The sequence below is a fragment of the Gobio gobio genome (assembly GCF_949357685.1).
Source record: "Gobio gobio genome assembly, chromosome: 7".
In the NCBI taxonomy this organism is placed as follows: Eukaryota; Metazoa; Chordata; class Actinopteri; order Cypriniformes; family Gobionidae; genus Gobio; species Gobio gobio.
In genome coordinates, this window is record NC_137103.1 from 45160369 (window position 1) to 45187487 (window position 27119).

The 27119-nt window shown below is 39.8% G+C and overlaps 2 protein-coding genes across 4 annotated transcripts in view; both read right to left on the bottom strand.

Moving 5' to 3' along the window:
- The window catches only part of tfpia (tissue factor pathway inhibitor a), a 1059262-nt gene that overhangs the window by 174410 nt on the left and 857733 nt on the right, over window positions 1-27119 (bottom strand). The window lies entirely within an intron of this gene.
- The window catches only part of glsb (glutaminase b), a 67975-nt gene that overhangs the window by 22650 nt on the left and 18206 nt on the right, over window positions 1-27119 (bottom strand). For 2 of the 3 annotated variants that reach the window (XM_079821862.1, XM_079821863.1), the window contains exons 2-9: window positions 22902-22992; window positions 22405-22526; window positions 9768-9897; window positions 9583-9662; window positions 7485-7648; window positions 7318-7376; window positions 178-210; window positions 33-91 (exon numbers count right to left, since the gene is read on the bottom strand). In XM_079821862.1, coding sequence (XP_079677988.1) covers window positions 33-91; window positions 178-210; window positions 7318-7376; window positions 7485-7648; window positions 9583-9662; window positions 9768-9897; window positions 22405-22526; window positions 22902-22992 — 738 coding nt within the window. Of the gene's footprint in view, window positions 1-32; window positions 92-177; window positions 211-7317; window positions 7377-7484; window positions 7649-9582; window positions 9663-9767; window positions 9898-22404; window positions 22527-22901; window positions 22999-27119 lie in introns of all 3 variants that reach the window. The other variant, XM_079821861.1, reaches the window with a different exon arrangement.

A 27119-nucleotide genomic window follows, 5' to 3' on the forward strand; every position in this document is an offset into this window, starting at 1 on the left:
ATAAGATCTACAGAAATTGCAGCTCAACATACGTGGCATTGCTGAAACCAACATATTCATTTCCTGCCATCTTCTTCAAGAAGTTCATGACCTGCAGAAGAGAAATCAGAAGAGGTAAATCCAAAAACAACACCTGCTGTGAAAAGATTTTTTGTAATCCTTTGATAATTGACTCACATAATCAAACTTCTCAGCATTGCCTGCTCTTTGCTGAAAAACACAGGAAAGAATTAAAAGACATGTACAAAATATTTTGTTCTCATTGAGTGTTTATAATACTTCCCTTCTAATAAATCACATTAAAATAGATAAAAATACATTTTTAAAATATCATAATGGGGGAATAAATAGGAACAGTGAATAACTCATTTCATTCCTTAAATATTACCAGTACAACACTAAAATCATCAGTTAGTAATCTGTTGTTAGAAATCAATAAGATGATGATGATGATAATCATTTCATGTGTACTACTACAGTACTGTTATGCTCTACAAAGGAAATGATGATGAACCGCTACAGAGCAAAGACTGGAGTTAAACGTGTACGTGAAGACCTGTAGACAGAGTCAAAAAACAGAGTGGATGTGAGTCAGCAGGGTTGGTAACATCTTAAGATGATGTGTGAGGAGGATCTGTGCATTGTGTGTTGATGCATTTCTGAGTGAGTGTGGATCAGTGTCCATTAAATTACTGCTTCCTGCCAGACTGAGTGTGGGTTGAGGCACCCACCAAATTAAGAACTAAGAGCTAAGAACCATTGAGCTTGATATCATTACTGCCATAAATGAACAGTGACTAATGTGGTTGTTTGACTGTTTGTTAGATTGCTGAACATCAGGGGTGTAAAGTACTCAAATAATTGCACTAAATCACTATATTTATGTATTATTTTGGTAAAACTGAATTCTTACTCAAATTTCTAAAGGAGGGGGACCTTAAAATTGCATAATACGTTACTGTTTAATAGTTTGGGGTATGATTTTTTTTTAATTGTTGTTGAAATAAAAAGAATGCATTGATGCATTCATAAATATTTTACAGAGTTGCATTTTTCTTTTATTAAATGCCGTTCATTTGAAATTTCTATGCTAAACAAAATGCATTACGATTTCCACAAAAATATAAAGCAGAACTGTTTTCAATATTGATAATAAATAAGAACTTCAGCCCCAAATCAGCATATTAGAATGATTTCTGAAGGATCATGTAGTCTCAGCCTCAGACATTGGACCGCTGGCTGAACGTCTTGATGCATAAGGCACACATAATGGAAAACACTTTTGGAATTCGTCATCTTATTGGTTGAATTCAAAAGGTTTTTTGGGAGACGTGTACGTCGCATTCTTTAACGGCCTGTCTGTAAACAAAGCCATCGTAACGCCAAACAACCTCATGAAAGAAGAAAGCCGTCCAGTTTACAACTGTGACAATGTGTGCGTATTATCAGGATCAAGTAAACACTGGATTTTCAAAAGTATGTAAAGTTTGAGACGCCATTGTTGCAGTAAACTTGCACAACGATCTTGAATTAATCATTTATTAGATACATGCCGATTTGTTATCGTAGGGACATTGACTTTACATTTTCATGGCCCTAAAAACGAGCGGTGATTGGTTGCTTTACGTGTTAGTCAGAAGTCCTCTTGGGCGGTTCTTTGCCAATGAAAGATGCAGAATCCAGACCACTGAAGACTGGAGTAATGGCAGCTGAAAATTCAGCTTTGCCATCACAAGAATAATTTACATTTTAAAATCATAATTAATTTTATTATTTTTAATTTTTCTTAATTTTAAAGCTACACTGTGTGATATTTTCCCCCATCTAGCGGTGAAAAGGTATATGACCATCCAGTGAATTTTAGTTTCTGTTCCTCTCAATTCCGATTTCGTTTCAACTCCTACGGTGGCCGGTTTAGTCCAAGATTAACATGGCTTCCAGTTCGACCTCGTCCACATTCGACACGGTGCCTGTGGGATATTCTGTGCGCAGAGGGATGGTTGGAACTCAACTGGCCTAATTATTCGGCTAGAAAGAACTGCAGCTAATCCAGAGTGAACTTCGATGATAGTAATGTTTATTCAGTCATCCAATTGCAAGGCATAAACAGGTTTGCGTGGATATGTACATACATGTGGTTTCTGTGAGAGAACAAATAAGGATGGTAAATATACATACACAGTTAAGAACTGTATAACTATACTTATAAGTTACATTTGTATAATGTAACCGTAAACCAGAGCTTATTGTACCATATATAGGTGCTAAATGCAGCTGCATTAAAAGGAGCGGAGCTGCCGCTGCTGCTGCTAACAAGCGGTGTCCGGTTACAAAAGTGTGTGTGCCGCTTTAACGTTAGCACTGCAGTGCGCTCTGTATAACAATTGTTAATATGCCGATCAGACCTGATACATATTTCCATCCATGGGCGTCGGAACCATTGTATGTGTGTGGGACAAAACCCACCCACTTTTTACGATCAATGATATTGGACCCACTCACTTTTATCGTCTCTAACATTCAGCACATGTCTGTTTACCTAACCCTAATCGATAAACACTTATTATTAAACACATATTAGACGCTTTATTTCCACTTTTCTAATATTTTCTTAATTTGTATTGAAAATAAATGCCTTTCCGATTTGATATGTGATGGGAAAACGGAGAAGATTGATTTCGGCGAAAGCCGGACTCGAACCACCGGTCGATTTGTGTCAAAACTAGATGCCGTGCGTCTTACCCCTACACTACTGTCGCTCTCAATGAAATGGCGATTGATTTACGTAATTTTGTCTTTCCGACCTATACGTTTACCAAGTAAAGCGGTATATTTGTACTTAATGTAATTGGCATCTACTCCAGTAAAAAAATTCTGAGGACCCACCCACATTTTTTTTGCTTCCGACGCCCATGTTTCCATCAACATACATTACAAGCAAATATTTTCTAAAAACGAATAAACATTGTTGATAACAAAATAACTGAATGATTATTCAAATAGGTGAGCATTACGCTATTGTATGTTGACACAAAAATACTTCTGAGGTGACATCAACTGAATTACGCGATGACACACACTGAAACACATCTACATTCTACAATGACAATAACTATTATTACTTACGGAGTTATTAACGCACAGAAATACCACACAAGGAAAAACAGACTTTTGAGGAATAAACAAGCCAGGAAAACTCCGTATAACTCTGTTACTGGAGCTGCTGAGATGAAAACTCTCTGCACATGCACCAGACAAGTCTGAACAAGTTGACGCGCACATGCGCGAGGCAGAGAATTTTGTACAGTGCCATCGAGTGTTAAAACGCGAAAGGTGAAGCTTGAATTTACGGGTATGTCCCTCTTTGGCTAATGTACTTTCAAGATGGAGGGGCAACATGGCGACCACCGTCAGATCCCATTACCTTATGTATTTTCAATGGCATATTATAAACTTACGAGAATACTTTATTACTTGAAAGAAGTAAATATACATTAATGAGCACATATATTTTTGAAAGAACTAAGTGTTTTTAGCTAAGAATAGACTAAAAAAGTTACACAGTGTAGCTTTAAGCACAATATTTCATACTTATACAGCCAATTTGGGGCCAGATTTACTAAACAGGGCAAATTAGCATGAGATTGCAATTCCAAAAAAATGCAGATGGGAGTGGAAAATTCTGCGCGCAATCTACTGACGACGTGCAAATTAAAGAACACAGACGCAGCCGGGTCATTTCCATAATGATCAACGCAATCTACCAGTTAGTGTCTGATTTAAGATGTGCTTTTTTAGGGCAGTAAATAATGGCACAAACACCAGTACATTGATGAGCGCAAACCTTAGTAAATCACCTTGCGTGATTGATTTGTAGGAGGAAACTCCTACAAATGCATATGCAATAAGGTCAGCCGCAAAAATAACCCTGTCCACGCCATTTCAGTGATCATTTTTCACTCCGCGTCTTTAGTAAATCCTGGCAGTAGTTTTTTAACGCCAAAAGAGCTAATTGTTAGTAAATCTGGTCCTAAATCTATTTTAGTGTAAAATGTAATCAGAAGCCATGACACCTAAAGCAATTTAATTTAAAGATAAACCATTGCTGATCTAAACTAGTCTATACCACTGCTAATTTCAATGGTCTGTTAAAAGGTTCAATACAACGTTTTTGTATAAGACTTTTTACAATATACATATTTGAAAAATACTACAAATATAAATAATAGAAAACAAAATGTGTCATACAAAATCATGGCATTACAGAAAACAAAGAAAACTTTATTAAATGGCCTGCTGCTTTACAAGTTTCTTTATTGCATTTCTTTATTCTGTTTAATATTTCATTACAATTAAATGTGGAAACTTTTGTAATTTTGTTTAATCAAAATTTTACTCAATTTAAAAAAAGTCACAGTGCCTATAATAAATGTAAGCTGTACTTTTTACACCCCTGCTGCACATTATATCTCACATGAGGGAAAAAGCTGAATGTACTGCATACCCAGTTTACTGCAGAAACCCACAAAGGCCATGCATCATAATTTTTTTATCAAGCCCTGAAGGAAGAATAAAATACCGCATGGCCTCTGTGGGCTTCCGTAGCTTCCAGCACTAAAGGTAATTTGGTCCTGCACAGATGCTCTATTTTATACAGTCGCCGTCTTATTAAGGAACACAATGGCACTACTGATATTTTAGTATCCAGGCTTGTTCATGGGGAGGGAGGAAAAATGGAAAGGAAAAATTACCAACGTCATTGACCTGCAGCAGTGGTCAAAAAATCCCACAGATCCTACGTCTGCAAAATATGCAACAACATAAAACAGCACACAGAGCCTTCAACAGCATATCACACGCTTTTAGTACACGCTCAAGGTGGTGCTCAAGGACTCGGAAGGAAAGGAGGAAATGATGTCATGCGTTACTTAGGTGCAAAGCAACCTGACAGGCACGACTTGCATTCAGCACTGACCTATCAGAACACATCAGAGGGGTGAAAGACATTTTGCGTCACACCAGTATCATTCACAGGAGAACAACATGAGAAGAGCAATCACGATGGTTGAGTTTAGGTTTGATGGGAGATGTGAGGCTGAATTTCTCAGTTCACAGGATGCCGAACATTCATCACGCAGTGTGATGGTGCATCCTTCTAATGTGTGAATTGGTGCTGGGTTCAAATAAATTCTAGGGCTGTCAATTGAAATTTTAATCGATATAATTATATGGTTTGCAACAAATTAATGAATTAAATTGCATATTACCCATATTTGCTGAGAAAAGCCCCCAAATGAAGATTCAAAAGTCAATATATTGTTTGTTTTATCTTCATTTTGCATTCGGGGTCAGCTTGTTTTGTCCATTTACAGTGTTTTTCCATGTAAACTAAGTAGTTAAAAGATTTACAGCACTAAATTAACGCGTTAAATTGACAGCCCTAATAAATGCATAAAAATATGAATAGTTTCTCTTATGCAAGCCTGTCGAAGCAGAGGATGACAATAGTTCCTGTCTACCCAGCTTGGAAAAGCCTTCTGGAAACGGGTGTTGTGCATTTGTATGCGTGTTTTGTTTAGATATGATCACTTTGCATAAAGCGTACACATGCATACTGTATACAAGGGCTCGACTGTGAGCATATTGTACAATAAGAACACTTAAATCTAGACATTAAATTACAAAACCACTATTAACCCAGCTGGAGTGTTTTTCCTGTCTTGTGTGTTTGCACACGGACCAAAACACATATAAGACCAAGGTACAACAGCTGTAACACAAACACAACCAAAAGGTGCAAACAACTCCAAGAAACACCAGCCAGGCTTCATAAACCCACTACATATGCTTTTAGCAAATACTCTAAATGTATAATATGATGCATATGGTGGATTTTAAGGGTGAGCGATATATCCAATATTCACAATATATTTGCCATGATTTTTCTGGTGATATAAAATCAAGCAACACTGTGAATATCATATCGATTTGAAAGTCAAGTTTCAAGAAAATGTTTAAAAGTAGCAGGATTATAGCCATTCAACATTACAGTATAATTAAAAGCCATAATTCTTTAACATTTAATAGGCTTTAAAATAAATATAACAACTTTTAATTTAAGTGAACTTAGCACAATCTTCACATAAACCCATTAAATATTAAGCTGTGCATTAAATGTAGCAAGGTTCAACGCTAAGGATTTTGACTAGTGGCCAAGTCAGGCTGATAGATTTTTACTTTTGCTCTGCTAAAATTTTCACTGGCCCAGCCACAAAAAACCCACATTACTTTCATTGTTTTTGACCTACAGTAAGTAACCTTGTAAACAGTGCTTTTTTTGTAGATCTAACAATAATATTCAGGCAGGAAATATAGCTACAGAAATTAAATAAAGTAATTTTAACACTGTTTTATCAAGCTTGAATGGTTTAAAAGCACTTGAATGAATTGTGTGATCATTTAACGATCAATATTTCTAACGCTTTAAAAAAAAAAAATTCAAAATTGAAACGTTAATTTTGACAGCCCTAATAAAAATATAAATGTAGTTATTTGTATTTTTTTCCTTGGAATAACTATTACATTTTGGATTATATTATATTATATAAAAAATACTATATATACTTATACTCCACTTCACGTCGTGACTGCATTACCACCTCGGGTGTGCATTATTTTTCAAAAAATTAAACGGCCCGTCGTCAATAATATAATTATATCTTTTTGTATAATCATATTATTTGTGCAAATTTTGTATAAATCATTAAAAAAATGCCTAATTTATATAAAAATAAACTTAGAAATACAAAATATTTATAAGGTTATATATATAGTATATATATATTTTTTAGCTATATCACCCAGCCCAAGAGAGGGTGTAAAATGTGGGGCATAGAAAGTCTGAATGAATTTTACTTAAAATTCATTGCAAACAGACTTCTAACAATAATGGTCCTGAAAACGGGATGATCTCCACACATTGTAGTTCACAATGAAAGTGGAGGCATTGAGTAGGTGTACTGTGTACAGTAATAAAACACACAGAAAAGACAAGCAGCATCTAAAATACACACTGATGGTCAATTGGCCTTAGTCTAGGCAGCATTGCTCACAATCACTTATTCATACAATCTATAAAATACAACTACAACCAAAAGTTCTCGATATGATTACTGCCTACAACAACATTCAGCCAATAACACATAGTCTGTTCTGGCTAATTCAAATTAGGTAAATGTGAGTACAGTTAGGAGAAGTAGTCAAAAACTATTTCTAACATGAAAATAAAACAAAAAAAAACAAGTGGAAGATGCTTACCTTAATAAGAGAGGTACACACGATTGCACCAGCATTCACCATTGGGTTATGGGGTTTATCTGTGGGACAATAACATTTCTTATGTCTCTTAGAGTTACGTGTTTAAAATTTAAAACACATGCAGACAAGAAAGCAGTCATGCAGAAGCTGATGGTTCTAATTCTTACCATCCTCATCCAGGAAGAGCTTGTTGAAGCGTAAGCCACTGGGTTCTTTCCCAATGAACCGGTGCACATATTCAGTGCCATGGTCGTGCACGGCAATAGCGTACTTGAGCGGCTTCACGCACGACTGAAGGCAAAATGGCACTTTAGTGTCACCCACTGTGTGTCTGTGCAAACAAGTAAACAGAGATCAGAACCAGAGATAACATCCTATAGTCCACATAAGCAAACAAACAAAAGAATAAAGAACCTAAAGCAGAACCTAAAGGCCAAACTGTGACTCTCACATGATATGAAGACCTACAGACCACTCTTCTAAAATAAATCAAGTCCTGTCCTACAATTTTTCTCCATTTCACTTGGATATACATCACAATAGGTAAGAAAAAACTATTGGAACAACTTCAAACTTAAACTAAACAATACATTTATATGTTGTATAAGGGTTCTCTCTCTCTCTCTCTCTTAATATTATGAGAAAAATTATCTCTTTTTTCTCTTCTAAATCTTATTTAAAATAGTTGGTGGTGTCAATAAGGGTTTTTCCGGGGTCAAAAATGGTCTTCAATGGTGGTGAACGAACACGATCATCCACACACAAAGTACCCTACAAATGTGAACTGCAAGCCCAGTACTGACAATAAATCCCCCCAAAAATGCAAATAAAAATAGTAACTGTCAGGACAGATCAGAAAACAAAGTGCGTAGAATTATTTTATATTTAAAAATCTGTAAATGTATATGTAAAAAGTCACTGAGTGACTGATTTGAAAAGTAAGTAATAAAATGAACAACAAAGTAACATTACATAGATAATTGGCAGGTCTATTATTCTGCATTTACACAAGACTTAATGCACAGATCATCTGACATACAGTATCAGATTGTTTTGCTGCGTCCATTTGCGATGGTTATCACTGTCAATCGGATTCAATCAGGCATTCAAATACGGTTGTCAAACCAGAAACTTTGCAATGTGTAATTAGCAGCGTGTAAAATATATTTTATATACAGAATGCGAGCAAAGATCTGTGCCATTGTAATCACTCAATTACACTGTAAGGTGCACAAAGCTAAATAGACACCTCTGACGCTCTTCACAGAGTGCTTACACAAACACTAACGGGAGTGTTTTAGAGCATTTTAAAACCACCAGCGAGTACCGGTACGACAGATATGGTCACATTAAATAATCGGGACATTTTGGCAGCAGACAAAGTATTTTCAAAGCAGGAAAAACCCTATCAATATGCAGTAATTATGTTGTCTGTTTTGTTGTTGTTTTTTGTTGTTGCAGTGACATTAAAATTGTGAATATGTCATTATGTAACAACACATTTCAGAGTATGAGTTCTATTTATTTCATTTATTAAACAACTGTTACAAATTTGCTAGAATGTGATTCAGTTAATTAGGCACTTTGAGTAAAGATCTGAAAAGAACAAAGTGAAGTCATTCCATCAATTTCCACCAATAGGTCAAGGCTCTGGCAGCGTTGTTGACTAAAAGAGCTAGTTACTGTGTAACAGGTGAATGGCCATAGCAATCACAACAGAGCTATGCAGGCACCCCGTGTATCTTTAAAACAAATTCTATAGCATGGGGTAAAACATACAGATTATATCCATGTCCTAATTATCAGAGATCAAAGGATGTACCATGACAAACAGGTTTAAGTATTAAGGGAATCATTTATGACTGAGTTTATAGTCCTGTTATCAATGATTCGCACATAGGAGGATTAACATTTAGCATGTTTTATCTATGCTGGATGACTAGTCAAGGAGAATATTGGAGCATTTATTGAATGATAAGATTAGCTGCCACTTTATCTGATGGGTTTGTGGCCAATGTACATTAAGTATTTCCGGTACTTGTCAAAATGTACATAGTGAATGGTGAGTGATAGCACAATTCAAGTGGTTTGGTTAATAAATACCCAAATAGATTATCAAAGCTTGTTGAAATATGAAAATTGTAATGTGATACATGCAGTCCCTGATGGTAAAAATAAGTAGTTCCTCTCATTAGATGATGCTAAAATAATCTAAATCTCTAAATAAATAGTTCCTGTCAGTAGATGAAGGTGTATGATTCATACCTTTGTCCATCTACTGTGCAAAGGGAAACAGCCCACAGATCTGGGCTGAATTTGGCAAGTTGGGGAATGTAGTCAGCAACCTGTGAGCAAAAGAAAGAAGTCAGCAGAAACAAAGGCTGCATCAAGTAGAAAAGACATTTTAGTTGAATCACTAGGTGTTATTATTTCCGTTTCTCTCATCTTACCAGGCCCCCGGAAAGATTACGGCCTTTCTCATACAGTGCATCGATGTGAGAGGCGAAAGTCTGAAAATCAGGGATGGCAAACTTCTTCCTGAAGGCCTGGGTTAGGAGAACAATGTTGCTCTGGACACACCTGGAGAAACAAGAACATCACAGAGCTGAAGAATGTATCCCTACTAGTGGCTTTCTCAGCATTTATGTCTTTTTGTTTATTTGTGTATTTTTTCCCCTCCTGGATAATTATAGGACAAATATAACAGATAAATGTGTTACTTAAATTAGACATAACTATTAACTCCACTATATGACCAATTATCTGCATAAACTGGATACTTGTCAAGAATTTTTTACATTTAAAAAAACACTTTTGTATGAATTACAGCTCACAAGAATCAATGCAACACACATTAGAAACACAGACTTTCTGTAGCAATTGTTAACGTTTAGATCCACTTTGATCAAAAGGAAGAAGAGATCCAAAATGCTGGATCTGTTCCAAAGCACATTTCCCACTGAAAGATTGAAGATTTATTGCAAAAATGTCAAAACATCTATGGCGTGAGAGAGGAAGCCACGGCTGGTTTCAAAGCTTGGTGATTCCACTGAGGCAGAGGGAAGTACAGCGTTCATATACACAAACCTCTCCTGTGATTGTGTCTGAAATATTGGCCCAGTTGCTTCATCAAAGTCCCTGAATGGACAAGCTCAAAATAGCTGTGCACTGTGCTGCTGCTGCTCAGATTTATGTGGATGTGAATTGTCAAAAGATAATCTATTACTTGCATCTCTAGGGCAGGAGAAGCTAGAGAGGAACCAATGTTTGGAACAGCCAGAGGTGTCAAGTAACAAAGTACAAATACTTTGTTACCTTACTTAAGTAGAAATTTTGGGTATCTATACTTTACTGGAGTAATTATTTTTCAGCCTACTTTTTACTTCTACTCCTTACATTTTCAAGCAATTATCTGTACTTTCTACTCTTTACATTTTAAAAATAGCCTCGTTACTCCTATTCCATTTCAGCATGTTTTCATTACAGCTTGTCATAAAAAAAAACTATCCAGTTAAATCGTGCCATCCGGACAGAGTGAATTTGATTGTGGTTGGATGAGAAGGATAAACACAAACCATTCCGACACCCTATTGGGTTGTAGGCGATCAATCACGCCTGCACCTGCACAAATCACACACCATGCTGCCAGATAGGGCGGGTTCTCGCCGACGAACACGCACTTTCAGCCAATCAGCGATCAGCAGGCAGACGTGCTCATTCATGACTTTAGCCGGGTTTTTAGCGCGATAACTTTAGCTGTATATTCCAGCGATCGCTATGCCAGTGGCATAAATATACAGTAAGTTGTATCTACAGTAAAGAGTGGGAGAGTGACTCAACTCTCAAACGTGAATTACACCTGTGACTCGAAGACTCTTTATAAATATAACCGTGACTCCTGTCCATCGTCATATACACACTTGCAACTACATCTGCAACTAGCAACCCCGACAGCTGCTGAAAGAGGTTTAAATCAACCATTAATCCATTTTGACTGTGCTAAGTGCATGTGCCATGTACTTCACGAAAGACATACTGTAGTTTTGTCAAAGCAAAGTGCAACATAAAGGTAAGCGAATTGTTATTTATTTGTTGACGGATTATTGTACAGTATCAATGAATTACGCATTTTGGCAGTGGTGTATATGCATTAACATGTGAAATGCCTGTTTATTACATTGCTTTTTCCAATCTCTATATTGGGCACTTTTTGCACGTAGATTGGCTTCTTACTGTTGACATTGAAAATTATGTATGTGTTTTTCTGAGGGATAGCCGTTCTGGACATATAGTCATATTTGATCCGTTTTACTGGGATTTTTTTTTTTTTTTTAATCATCAATGTTATGTTTTAAGGAGATAAAATGGTAACTTACTTATCAACATTGATTGGTATGGCAATAAAATATCATCATATTATTTTGGCAGTTAAAGTTTTGGGTTTTTTTCTTGGAGTGACTAGTTGCCTATAAGTATTGTAAAGGTGCAAAAAGTCAAAATTGTTATCAATAACCAGGCATGTTATCAATAACCATTTTTTTGGAATATAAATGTACATTTGGTGAGGTTTTTGGGCTGGAAATCGTCTACCAAATCTGGCCACACTAATCACACATTCAAAAAATGGTTATTGATAACATGACTCTGAATTTTGACTTTTTGCAACTTTACAATATTTATAGGCAATTAGTCATCAAATCCTGCGCTCCATGAAACACGTTAATGCTCAGTAGTATATGGTTCTTTAATGTATTTGCATTGTCCTAAAATGCGTTCATTTTCAATGGTAATATATGCAACTGAAACGGGTAGCCAAGTGCATCTAAAAATGTTCAACATTAACTTTTTAATATAACATTATAGTCATTATGGCTGTTATGTTCTGTTGTTTATCTGGGCAAAGAGAGACCTCTTGTGGCGATTCCTAACCTAGCATGTTGTTTACATTTTACTAGCAGTCTCGCGTCAGTTCAGTGTCTCTCGGTGAATTAAGCGGCCTCATTTTTCTCTCTTGATTTAATTTGGTCAGAAAACACGTTTGTCTGTAAGTACGAAGTCATATAGTTATCTCATCATCTAGCACTAAGAATAATAGTATGATATCCTTTGTTAGTTCTGAATGTGCATTTTGATCGCATATGCTAAACCCTAGCTTCGTAATGTAAATTCCCATAGAAGTTAGCATTAAGCTAGCGCATTTATTTTTATGTTTATCAGATTAAATTGCAATATTATTCATAAACAACTTCTGTATTTGAATGGAATACTGAAATGTATTGTTCTTTGCAGTTTTACAGTGCTTCCTGAGTAAAGTTTGGAAAGGATAAACAAGCTTCATTCTTTGTCTTGGGGAAACTGTTAACTATCTGCCGAGCTGATGTAAAAGGCTAGACTGTGCCACACACACACAGAAGCGGGGGCAGAACAGTAAAAAGACATAACTCTTCTAACGGCCAGCGTTTGTCGATCTGTAAGTAGAAAATCACTTAAAGCAACCATCATGACACACAGAATACAAGAAGAAGATTTGGATGGATTAGAAACCAGATCACAAATATCTAACTGCTCAAGAACCAGCAGACAATCTGTGGCTAATTCTATGGCATTGAAAGCACGGGCTAAAGCAGAAGCCGCACGTGCTGAGCTTGCATTTGCTAGAAAAGAGGCAGAACTAATAAAACAACAAGCCATTCTAAACGCTAGTTTGCATGAACTGAAATTAGCAAAGGCGGCGGCTGCTGCTAACGCCGAAGCTGAAAGTCTTGAAGCAGCTGCTGAGGAGGAATATGAACTGTTAAATCCACTTCAACAAATAGAAAAAAACCCAATGCCTCTAACTCCAGTCGAAATTCATTGTGGAAATGCTGCAATGCAGATTCCTGTCATACATCCAGGTCACCAGCTTTATCAGAGTGCAAAAGCAGCCAATACAGTAAATTTAGTTGCAGTTTCACAATCAGATACAAGACCACAGACGACTTCACCAGTGCGCCAGCTTTTCATGGACAGCAGTGAAGCGAACAGATATGACAATCAGGTCAACGCGTCACCAAGTAAAATCAGTGAACACAAGTTTCTTGAACAAACTCAAAATCACTCGTACAAAGGAGAACCAATCTGGACCCCAAATCAGATAACCAGCACTGCACAGAGAAAATCATACAGTGAGCTCTCCCACAATGTGAAACAAACCAGTGACGATTTCAAGCCTCCCCAGTTTTACTACACACAGCCCTCCCAACTCCCTATGTACAACACAAGCCCACCCAGTGCAATGACTGCAACAGATCTAGGGAAGTACCTGATGCGACGAGAGCTGGTGAGCTCGGGTCTACTGAAGTTCGACGACAAGCCGGAGAACTACTGGGCCTGGAAGGCGTCCTTTATCAGTTCAACTGATGACCTGAAACTCTCCGCTAGAGAGGAACTTGATTTGCTGTGCAAATGGCTTGGGCCTTCGTCATCTGAGCAAGCTAAAAGAATCAGAGCGGTACACATTCACAATGCACCCACTGGCCTCAGGATGTTATGGCAAAGACTGGAGGATGTTTATGGCTCACCTGAGGAGATTGAAAATGCTCTTCTGAGAAAAGCTGAGGAATTTCCTAAGATCTCAGCCAAAGAAAACCACAAGTTAAGAGAACTGGGAGACATTCTCATGGAACTTGAAGCAGCCCGAGCAGATGGATACTTACCTGGTCTCTCATATCTCAACACCTCCCGTGGAGTAAGCCCAATAGTCCAGAAACTCCCTCCCAACCTACAAGAGAGGTGGATTACTGTAGGATCACGTTACAAAGAACAACACAGGGTGCCATATCCTCCCTTTGGAGTATTCGTCAACTTTGTTTGTGAACAGGCAAAAATACGCAACGATCCTAGTTTTGCCAGCATTACAGGAGCATGGTGTGCAACAAAGACAGAAAAGAGTGCTTATCAGCCAGCCAGTCATCACGTGAGAACATCAGTTGCTGTAAGGAGGACTGAAATCTCAACAAGTGACAGCAACAGAGATAATACAACAATAGTCAGGAAACAAGAGGATCCCGACAAACAGTGCCCACTACATAACAAGCCTCATCCATTGAGAAAATGTCGTGGCTTCAGAAACAAAACTTTGGAGGAAAGGAAAACGTATCTGAAAGAAAAACGCATCTGTTTCAAGTGCTGTGCTTCATCCACTCATGTTGCTAAGGACTGTAACAGGCCTCTGCTGTGCCAGGAGTGCAACAGTGACAAACACCTGTCAGCGCTACATCCAGGGCCCGCCCCATGGAAAACTGATGTACATGTGAGTACCGTGGATCACAGCGGGGAGCGGCAGCCGCAGGAGGCCATTCCGTCTGTGACGTCCAAATGCACAGAAATCTGTGGGAGTGTGAACACGTCAAAATCCTGTTCCAAAATCTGTCTCGCCTTAGTGTATCCTGCTGGACAAAGAGACAAAGCCATGAAGACCTACATAGTTCTTGACGAGCAGAGCAATAAGTCCCTTGGAAGAACAGAATTCTTTGAACATTTTGGAATTCAAGGTGCAGGGTCGAGGTACACTCTGAAGACATGCTCAGGAGTGGTGGATACAGCAGGGAGACGCGCCAGCAACTTCATAGTGGAATCAGTAGACGGTAACATCCACATTTCCTTGCCTACTCTGATTGAGTGTGACATGCTGCCAGACGACAGGTCCGAAATACCATCACCAGAGGTAGCCAGACATCATCCGCACCTCAAACACTTGGCAGACAAAATCCCAGCCCTGGATCCCAATGCGTCCATCCTCCTCCTACTTGGGCGAGACATAATACGGCTGCACAAAGTGCGTGAACAATGTAATGGGCCACACAATGCACCGTTTGCACAGCGACTCGACCTTGGATGGGTGATAATCGGAGATGTGTGTCTGGGAAGAGCACATAAAACCACTACTGCCAGCGTCTTCAGAACCAGTGTGCTGACAAGCGGACGCCACTCCATCCTAAACCCATGCATCAGCAACTTAATGGTCAGAGAGAAGATTGACAGTGCTGTACCACCCCACACCTTTCCATGTGTGTCTCATGCAGCCAATGAAGCAGATAGCCTGAGCAGAGACGTGTTTCAAAGAACACGGCGCGACGATCAGCTTGGCCTGTCCATCGAAGATGAGTTGTTCCTTAACCTCATGGATAAGGAAGTCTACATAGACGAAGCAAACTGCTGGGTAGCACCGCTGCCATTTAAGCCAAACAGGCTGCGTCTGCCCAACAACAGACAACATGCTCTCAATCGCCTCGCCTCCCTCTGTCGCATGCTGGAGAAGAAACATGGCATGAAAGAACACTTCTTCAACTTCATGCAAGCAATGTTTGATGCTGATCAAGCGGAGCTTGCCCCAGCACTGAGGCCACAACAAGAATGCTGGTACCTACCAATATTCGGCGTTTATCACCCACAGAAAAAAGACCAAATACGTGTAGTGTTTGATTCCAGTGCGAAACACGAAGGCACCTCCCTTAACGACGTTCTTCTCAGTGGGCCCGACATGAACAACACCCTATTGGGGGTCCTCATGCGTTTCCGTAGAGAGCCTGTAGCGGTAACTGCAGATGTCCAGCAGATGTTCTACTGCTTCATTGTCCATGAAGATCATCGTGATTTTCTAAGATTTTTGTGGTTCAAAGACAACAACCCAAACAAACACATCACTGAGTATCGCATGAAAGTGCACGTTTTTGGCAATTCTCCTTCCCCTGCAGTAGCCATCTACGGCCTGAGAAGAGCAGCCTTGCATGGAGTAAAGGAACGGGACAGTGAAGCTACACAGTTTGTCATGAGAAATTTCTATGTTGATGATGGGCTCTCCTCATTCCCCACCGACGAAAAGGCCATCGCTGTACTGAAAAACACAAAAGAGATATTAGCAGAGTCAAGCATCAAGTTACACAAAATAGCCTCTAACAGTCGTACTGTGATGGATGCCTTTCCCCCTGAGGAGAGGGCCAAAGACTTGGTGGATCTAGAGCTAACTGTTGACCCCTTGCCACTGCAGCGGAGTTTGGGACTCACCTGGAACTTACAGTCAGACACGTTCACATTCCGTGTATCTAGAGAAAAGAAGCCTTTTACTAGAAGGGGAATCCTTTCTACAGTCAATGGACTTTACGACCCCCTGGGGTTTGTAGCACCTGTCACAATCAAAGGAAAGGTCTTAGTCAGAGAGCTGTCTGCCGAGCAAGCTGAATGGGATGCTCCTCTGCCAGCGCTGAAAGAGGAACAGTGGAAAATGTGGACGGACTCACTCTGTGAGCTTGAGCAGCTTCAAATTGACAGACCCTATGCGGCAGTTTCCTTGTGCTCCACAAAACACAGAGAACTCTGCATCTTCTCCGACGCCTCCACTATGGCCATATCAGCAGTGGCTTATCTCAAAGCAACAGATAAAAATGGACACACTCACATTGGATTCCTCATGGGCAAGGCAAAGCTGGCTCCTCATCCCCCACACACTGTTCCACGGCTCGAGCTTTGTGCTGCTGTCTTGGCTGTTGAATTGGCAGACTTAATTAAAGAAGAGCTTGACGTAGACATCCACAAGGTCACATTCTACACAGACAGTCGGATTGTATTGGGCTACATCAACAACACAAGTAGAAGATTCTATGTATATGTCTCCAACAGAGTCACACGCATCAGAAAGTCTTCAAGCCCGGAACAATGGCACTTTGTCAGCACAGAACACAACCCTGCAGACCATGGGACTCGCTCAGTGCCAGCTGCCATGTTGAAAGACACCAACTGGTTCAAAGGTCCAGCCTTCTTAGCCAAAGACACCACACCGCCAGAGGAGTTTGAGCTCATTGACCCTGAAGCAGACGCAGACGTACGCCCACAGATCCAAGCTTTCATAACCAAGACCTTTGAAGGAGAGCTGGGATCAAACCGATTTGAACGCTTCTCCAACTGGAAGTCACTTATTCGAGCCTTTTCCAAGCTCATACACAAGGCCAGGTCTTATACAAAGGGCTCAATCGCCAATACGGATGAGCTGACACAAGCAAGACTAATAGTCATCAGAAACGCTCAACACGATACATTTGCTGAGGAGATGAAATGCCTTTCCAGAGGTGAAGTCGTTCCAAAGTCGAGCCCTCTGAGGAAACTGAATCCAATTGTGGATAAGGACGGCCTTCTGAGAGTTGGAGGACGCATTCCTTTGGCTGACATACCCTGGGAAGAGAAACACCCAATCATTGTCTCCGGAAAGCACCACGTAGCAACCTTATTGGTGAGACATTACCATGCAAAGGTCGCTCATCAGGGAAGACATCTGACAGAGGGTGCTGTTCGCTCTGCTGGATTGTGGCTGATTGGAGGCAAGAGACTGGTGTCAAGCATCATACATAAATGTGTGACCTGTAATAAGCTGAGAGGAAGAATGGAAGAACAAAAAATGTCAAGCCTACCTGCTGAACGACTCGACCCAGGTCCTCCGTTCACAAATGTAGGTGTCGATGTGTTCGGCCCATGGACCATAAGCTCAAGACGAACTCGCGGCGGCATTGCAGAGAACAAACGCTGGGCAGTCATCTTTACTTGCATGGTAACAAGAGCTGTGCATATCGAAGTTCTCGAGTCTCTGTCCTCCTCAAGCTTTGTTAATTCATTAAGGAGATTCACAGCGGTCCGTGGTCCTGTCCGCCTGTTTCGTTCTGACCAGGGAACGAACTTCATTGGGGCATGCAAGGAACTTCAGATCAAATCTGATGATCAGGAACTAAATGCTTACCTTCACAATCAAAGCTGCACCTGGACCTTTAATCCCCCCCACTCTTCCCATATGGGTGGAGTGTGGGAGCGTATGATAGGTATTGCCCGTAGGATACTGGATGCACTGTTGTTGCAGACAAACACTGCCCACCTGTCTCATGAAGTTTTGGTCACACTCATGGCTGAAGTTATGGCCATTATGAACGCTAGACCCCTTGTTCCTGTGTCATCCGACCCAGACATGCCCACAGTGCTCACACCTGCCATGCTGCTAACACAGAAAGTCGACCCAGTGCTGCCACCAGCGGGAGAGTATGACCTTAAAGACCTTTACAGCAAGCAGTGGAAGCAAGTGCAGGCGTTAGCCGACTCATTCTGGAAACGCTGGCGTCAAGAATACCTGGTGTTACTCCAACCGAGGAGAAAGTGGCACGTGGACAAGCCAAACCTGAGCGAAGGAGATGTTGTGCTGCTCAAGGATGCTCAGGTCAAGCGGAATGAATGGCCCGTCGGAGTGGTGGTGAACGCCATTCCCAGCAAAGATTCTAAAGTTCGCAAAGTGGATGTGAGGGTGGGCAGACGAGACACTCAGCGGGTGTATTCTAGACCAGTCTCAGAAGTTATTCTACTTGTAAAAAGGGAATAGTGTTATAATACATTATAACAAGCGGGGAGTGTTATGTTCTGTTGTTTATCTGGGCAAAGAGAGACCTCTTGTGGCGATTCCTAACCTAGCATGTTGTTTACATTTTACTAGCAGTCTCGCGTCAGTTCAGTGTCTCTCGGTGAATTAAGCGGCCTCATTTTTCTCTCTTGATTTAATTTGGTCAGAAAACACGTTTGTCTGTAAGTACGAAGTCATATAGTTATCTCATCATCTAGCACTAAGAATAATAGTATGATATCCTTTGTTAGTTCTGAATGTGCATTTTGATCGCATATGCTAAACCCTAGCTTCGTAATGTAAATTCCCATAGAAGTTAGCATTAAGCTAGCGCATTTATTTTTATGTTTATCAGATTAAATTGCAATATTATTCATAAACAACTTCTGTATTTGAATGGAATACTGAAATGTATTGTTCTTTGCAGTTTTACAGTGCTTCCTGAGTAAAGTTTGGAAAGGATAAACAAGCTTCATTCTTTGTCTTGGGGAAACTGTTAACTATCTGCCGAGCTGATGTAAAAGGCTAGACTGTGCCACACACACACAGAAGCGGGGGCAGAACAATGGCCTTTAGAAAAATGTTTTTTTGAGGAGGTGGGGTATGCACTGTGGCGCGGCCTAATCTTTTGTCCTTAAAGGGATACTTCACCCAAAAATGAAAATTCTGTCATCATTTACTCACCCTCAAGTTGTTCCAAACCGATATGAGTTTCTTTGTTCTGCAGATATTTTGAAGAATGTTTGTAACCAAGCAGATAGAGCAACCATTGACTGCCATAGTAGGGGAAAATAATGGTTAATGGTTGCATATAATCTGCTTGGTTACAAACATTCTTCAATCTTCAGAACAAAGAAACTCATATCGGTTGGAACAATATCGGTTGAGGGTGAGTAAATGATGACAGAATTTTCATTTTTGGGTGAACTACCCCTTTAAAGGCATTTTTCCCCTTACATTACTTTTATACTTTAAGTAGTTTTGAAACCAGTACTTTTACACTTTTACTTGAGTAAAAAGCTTGAGTTGATACTTCAACTTCTACAGAAGTCTTTTTAAACCCCAGTATCTATACTTCTACCTGAGTAATGAATGCGAATACTTTTGACACCTCTGGGAACAGCATACTACTATTTCTGTAGTATGTATACTGTGCACCATATACAATACAATCTGTATGAATAGAAAACCTGGATGACTTGCCACTTTTGCAAAAATGTGCATCATACAGCAGAGCACATGGCGCTAGGTACTAGGCCCCAATGAACAGCATATTTACACTACCTGAATCATTCCCCATCCCCTATATAGTGCACTATATGCCATTCAACATGTAAAAAAAACCACTGTAAATGTGTGAACAAATGACCAATTTTAGCCGCAGCTTCAGCATTTATTTATAATGTAGGGGGCGGGGCGCTTTCGATTCTAGAGCATTTGATTGGACATAAAATCAGATGAGAAGCTGAAGTGCAGAGTGATGTCATCAAAATCATTGATTCATAGAGGCGGAACTGAGATACCAAAAGTTTGATTTAATTGCTTATATCTTCTAAATGTGTCAATGTTTTGAAGCACACTAGCAAGGCAGACATATTCATTCTAAATGCCAAAACACTTCCATTTTGATTTCATGGGGACTTAAACATCTCATACTGCACACGTCAGTCAAATTTTCTCACTGTGTTGAGTGATAAAAAACAGCTTTGTTTATTGAGAGAACATTTTCATCATATGTTTCAAACGCTATGTTCATTTCTTTAAAATGGTTAAATGAAAAAAAAAATGCAACTTTAGGTAGTACACTAGTATTCAATTCGAAAAATCATCTCTCGCTCTGTCTCTTTATGGCCCTATCTGCCATGCAAGGTCACTCACTGCCATAATCTATCAAGCCTCTACAAGCTGACACCATTGCATCCATCCCTTCGGTCTGTAATGAAGCTGTCAGTGGAAGCCAGATCGACCAGGGTGGTAAACACAGCACCAACAGCAGAGAAGCTGAAAAACAGACATCTATCAGGCTGGTAATGGAGGGAGGCGTTTATGGATCATGTCTGAAGAGTGACACACAGCTAGAAGGAGCAGATTGTCAGGGTTCGCTCGTGTGGCCAAAAGACAGTGATTACTATCAATAAGATGCAAATTGCCACCCATCAACCACAACTCTTATGCACAGTAAAATATATGCAATCAATCGTATATGTGTATTATCTAAATGTGTATGAGGAACTTTAAAATCCCAATGTGTTTGTCAGCAGACAGATCCACACAGAGGTCATCAAACAGAATCCTGTTTAAACAGAATCTCATAAGGAAACACCTTTTTTTCGCTCTTCTCACCTGCAGGGTATTATTTTAGCTGAGAAATTAATAATTTCTCACCTTGAATTACCTGGGAAACTGCATGTGGGCTAAATATAGTTATAGTAAATGATTGGTGCAATTATACTATCATTCTACTAGTTCACCGAATATACACCGATCAGGCATAACATTAATGATAATATTGTGTTGGTCCCCTTTTTGCTGCCAAAACAGCCCTGACCCGTCGAGGCATGGGCTCAACTAGATCCCTGAAGGTGTACTGTGGTACCTGGCACCAAGATGTTAGCAGCAGATCCTTTAAGTCCTGTCCAGCAGAACATTGCCCAAAGCATCACACTTCCTCCTGGCTTGCCTTCTTCCCATAGTGCATCCTGGTGCCATGTGTTCCCCAGGTAAAAGAAAACGTGATTCATCAGACCAGGCCACCCTCTTCCATTGCTCCGTGGTCCAGTTCTAATGCTCACGTGCCAAGCTACTGAGCTACAGTAGCTTGTCTGTTTGATCGGACAACACGGCCAGCCTTCGCTCCCCACGTTGATCAACTGTCGCCGGTTCACCACTGTTCCTTCCTTGGACCACTTTTGATAGATACTGACCACTGCAGATCGGTAACACCCCATAAGAGCTCCAGATTTGGACATGCTCTGACCCAGTCGTCTAGCCATCACAATTTGGCCCTTGTCGAACTCGCTCAAATCCTTACGCTTGCCCATTTTTCCTGCTTCTAACACATCAACTTTGAGGACAAGATGTTCACATGCTGCCTAATATATCCTACCCACTAACAGGTGCCGTGATGAAGAGATAATCAGTGTTATTCACTTCAGTGGTCATAATGTTATGCTTGATCTGTGTATACACTTTATGGTAATTATATTGTACGGCTGCATGGAATATTTACATTTGCAAATTTGCAGTATACAACCGTGAGCATTCATCCTGGTCTAAACCATTTTTCTTTATTAGGGTATAATGAAAAATAATATTTCACAAATTCAAACATCAGAATTTGAATCAGAATCCGCCCCAAAAACCATGAATTAATTAAAACAGTTATTTTAAATTGTACTAATATTTTACCATACTATTATTATTTTGATCGAATAAATGCAGCCTCTGTGAGTATAAGAGACTTCTTTCAACAATATTTGAAGAAAAAAAATCCCCAAACGTACTTTGAACAGTAGCGCACACACAATCTGAGCTGCTCGTTCAATTTTTTTTAATAGATTTTACTAATCATTCCAGGCCTGGAAAATAACAACTCCTCCCTGATATTTCCAGCTTCTTTCATGACTGTGCATATATCCTGAATATACAACAGCACATTAAAAACAGTGTCAACTTACTTTTTGAACAGATGTCGGTCTAGCATTACGCCATCTGACGTGGATTTGAGGGTGACTTTCAACATGTCCATACATTCTTTCAGCCGTGGATCTCCCGTTCGAAGTCCAGTGGCCTTCAGTGCCTGAACGCACACATAAACAAGAGATTTCCATAAGCGCAAATAAGAGTTAACTTAACAGCTCATTTTCGATGGATTTACTCATTACTATCAATAAATCAAAACACTCTTATCAGGGGGGTTTTACTACATTTGTCAGTCAGGTTAGATAAAATAGCCTTGGTGTAATAAAACATGGCTCTGTGCCCCATTTAGAGGCACTGATAACAGTAACAACACATCAGTAACTGTACACACTGACCCCATCGGTCCTTCCTTCAGTCATACTATCACAAGGGAGGGGTGACCTGCTAGCAGGAGTTGTAAACAAACATGCTAAAGCCTAAAATATCTGTTCCTGTGCATATAAACATGTGTAAAGGGAGTGCTGTCACTCACAGTAATGAATTTGTGAGCTGGAATCCTCTCCTGGCCTTCGGCAATACTGTAAAACAGCAGGTCCTCCAAGCTGGGCAGAATGCCAGCCTTCCTTCTCCTGGAACAAGAGAGAAAAGAGCATTGACACTGAGTGATCTGATTTTAGTCGGTGACTTTTACCATGACAGAAACTGTAGTCACAGGATAAGACATATGAGGTCAGCCTGGAGTGTATTTGAACACTAATGGTGTTCAAATACACAGAACTTTACCCCAATGAAACAAATTTTATAGAGACAAACCTAATACAGAGAAACAGAGCCATGCAACAGTTTAGCAGAAAAGGAATCAGTCAGTGAAGAGTTAAAAAGCCAATGATATTACTTAATATAATTCCCATGTCAACGGATTTCCTTTTAAAACAGAAGTTGGGACAGGACATGTAGTTCATATATTTTTTTAAAAGCCAATATAAATATGAATTATTATTAGTTATTCATTAAAATATGACAACACATATATTCTAACTGTGCTGATATCTACAAAGGTCATGTTACAGGTCTTTTGCAATGCAAACACGCGTGAACATTGCACAATACAGGAGTGTTGATTCACTTTTGCCAAGTTCTATTTAGAGCTGACCAAACTTAGAGCTGTTAAGAGTCGTTGCATTATCACATTTGGATGGCTTTGAGTCTGGAGCTCTGCGTAAGCTGCTGTGGCACTGGGCCACAACATCCTTCACAAAGCCCGAGTCTGGCCAGGACTGTATTTCCTACCAAAACATCCTCTCACAGAGCACCAACGGCCACACTTTCCCACCACACCACACAAACTACTGTCCTTACCCAAACTTCATTTCCATTAGCCCTATTCAGTTTCTTAAGAGATTATGTTTCATTAGAATGCATTTTATTTGAGTTCACAAAGGTGTCATGGGAATGGTACTGACAAAAAGGTGGTTTTGAACGTTAGGGTACATTTTTTGTGAGGGTTATGAAACAGGGAAAGGAAAGTTGTTGAGAAAGGATTGATATGGTTAGAGAGTAGAGCTGAAAGATTGGAAGTGACAATTCAAATCATACTTACACACAAACAAACAGCAGGCAGAGCAATGAGGGAGAGAAAAAACATGCAGAATGAATGAGAATCACAACAAACAGATCAAATCAATTATGACAACCTTAAACATCTGATAAAATATAAACAAGAACGTTTCATGATGAATATTAAATTCAGTTGCTTTTGCTTCTTTTGGGTCAGCTAGGTTTATTTTTCTTCAAGGAATTAATATTTTTCTTCAAGGATGCATTAATTAAATGTGACAGTAAAGACATTTATAATGTTATATTGTACATTTCAAAATACATTAAAATAGAAACAATTACTTCAAATTGTAATAATATTTCTGTCTTTGGCCTGCCTTATGATTTAGAATCATTAAGAATGTTTCAGGTAAAAAAAACCTGCTATTAAATTTGGCATAACATTGATTACCACAGAGAATCATTTCAACTTCAGTTTATACGGGGTCAGGCATTAGAAATACACTTTTAAAAGCTTTACCACAAGAAATATATATATATTTTATGTAAAATGTATGTAATTCCTGTGGCTGAAGTTCCCTCCATGTTGACAGCACACAGACAGTTATGAGAAAATATTTAATACAGGGTTTGTCGGTTTTACAGTCATGAAATTGAAACTAAAACAAAGTGATATCAACTTACACAGATATTAATCACATCTGTCTCATGCAGACGACAAGTATTTGTCTTAGGTCTGCTATGTATGTTAATGTTTACTGCCTGGCCCCGCAAAATGCTGAAACTATTTTTGTGGAAATCGACAGAGAACAATAAGGGCATGCAGAAAAAAGACTAAAAACATAGTTACACACAAGAATATCTAGGGATGCAACTCACAGACAGCTCAATGAGTCATTATGCAAAAACCACTGTTTTTCCAATTATATTGATTCAGCTAGCTATATTATGCAGGATGCAGACAAAGAGCTGAAAAAACTACTTTGATTTCATTTGAAGTGAGGCCACTTAAAGTCCCTGTAAAGGCAATTCTGAGATTTGTTTCTAAACACATTATAAATGTTAGAAATGTATTGCTGAAACACATTACAAAGACTGTGAACTATGAAGTACTGAATTCAGAAGTTAGACCGTTAAACAGTTTTTCACCGTTGCTGTGTTCAGGATTTTCTGGGCGGGGCTAAAACGGTGGCTCGATGACGCACTGGAGCCACCGAGCCTGGCTCCTCCCCTAACACGATCATAACTAGAGCACATTCGCATCAGTTCGATCGCGAGTTACTGTCAGTACTGTTAGTTACTATAGTAACAACTTACATAACAGCCGAGCTTACAAAACAAAAACGATGAGGAAGTGGATTAATTTTGTGAACAGCAACCTTGATGGAGAGTTGAGGATCATCACCGACACCTACCTCTGCAGTGACTTTACACCGAATCGTTTTACAAACTTTCACCGGAGACAACTGGGATTCACTGATAATCCGCTGCAGAACCGACTATCCCCCGCCCAGGCCTTCATCTTCCCGTCCCGCCGACATCTGGTGCGTCGTGATCAGTGAGTGTTGTCTTGTGTGCTACTGCCGCTTTCCCGCGAGTGGCCGTGGTTTCGGCGCCGACACCGGACACACCCCCAGCGTTTGAGAGCAGAGAATGCTGCTCATTTTTTCAGGTTTTTGATAAGCTATTTTATGTACTTCCCGGATTTTGTTATGATTCAAATTTGGCTGGGTGGTTAATAACACATTTATCTGTGGTGTGAGAAACTCAGAACACATGTTTAGTTTTGACTTTACAGGGACTTTAAGGTATAGTCAACAACCTGCGTTATGTGACACAAATCAATTGTTTGATCATCAGAATTGCGGTATCAGCTTGCAGCTGAAACAGTAGGCTTGTAGTTCTGATCTAAAAAAGGGAAATGGTGAATCATCGAACCCTGAGATCTAATTAGCACTAAAGGTCTTTGGTGTTACAAAACAGCACGTCTGTCTGACTCCGGCCCATTCTCCTCTCTTTTTGTCTCTTGGCTCTCTGTCTCTGCAGTATAAATGGGACCCTAAATGGGATTCCAGGGATTCTCAGAGCGCCTGATAGCTCATCGTCCTCCTGCAGACTTAATAAAACAAACATTACATGCTTATTCACACACCACTGACAGCTCAGAGAAGACAAACCCACCATGTAACCAAAAATCACAGGCCGTGCAGACTTTGACCCAACGGCAGGGAACTTGGGCTTATTTTAAAGCAGCACAATTATTCAAATAAATAAAATCAAGGTTACAATTACGGCTCAGATTCTTGTGAAAAGTGTCACCCCACAAAAAATAAATACAAAGTTCTGTCATGAAACAGTCAGATGGTGCAGGCTGACAGGTCCCTAACTCAATCTGCTTGCAATCTCTATAGGGCACAGCTGATTGGTTCGTGCTGTATCAGAAGTCAATGAGCTTGCATGCTTAACCTTCAAATACGTGGATAGATCAGAAAATATGAAGAGTACAGCCAATGAATGGGTGAAACTGTAACATGCAATATGGCGGAATAAGTCCCGCCTTCTAATTAAAAGGGCCCTTTTTTAACAATCTGAGCGCATGGCGCAGGTGCACTTAGGGCGTGTCCGACTCGAGTCCACTTTTGGTAGTTTAACGACAGCAAAAACCGGTCTGCGTGCAAGGCGCATGGTCCAAAAGGGTTGTACCTAGTCTCTTAATGAGTCATGGGTGTGTTTTGGGCATAACATGCAATAAACCAATCAGTGTTTCATCTCCCTTTCCCTTAAAAGCCAGTTGCGCTTGCACCATGGTGGATTTGCTATTTACATGGTGGAATTTGCGAGCGGAAAGATGGAACCCTTCTCCAGAGAGGAATCCTTTTACTTTTAATATTTAAAAATGTTTGTGTGCTGCTGTGCATAATAAGCTGAGTGTACGATTACCATTTTACTAACGCGCCCTTTAAATTACACAAAAAATACTGCACCACCCGGTTTTTGTTGGTCAATGGCGCAGTTGTTTTCAGTTGCCTCAAAATAGCAAGACGCCAACAATGTGCCTGAACCAGGCGGCAACCTCCCGCAGTTTCTCTTGAAGCCAATACGGAAGTGACATATACTGCAATTCATCGGCTCCAGAAGTGAGCAGAATCTCATTGAGCCCCATGTTAAAATGCCCAACTTTACAGCAGATTAA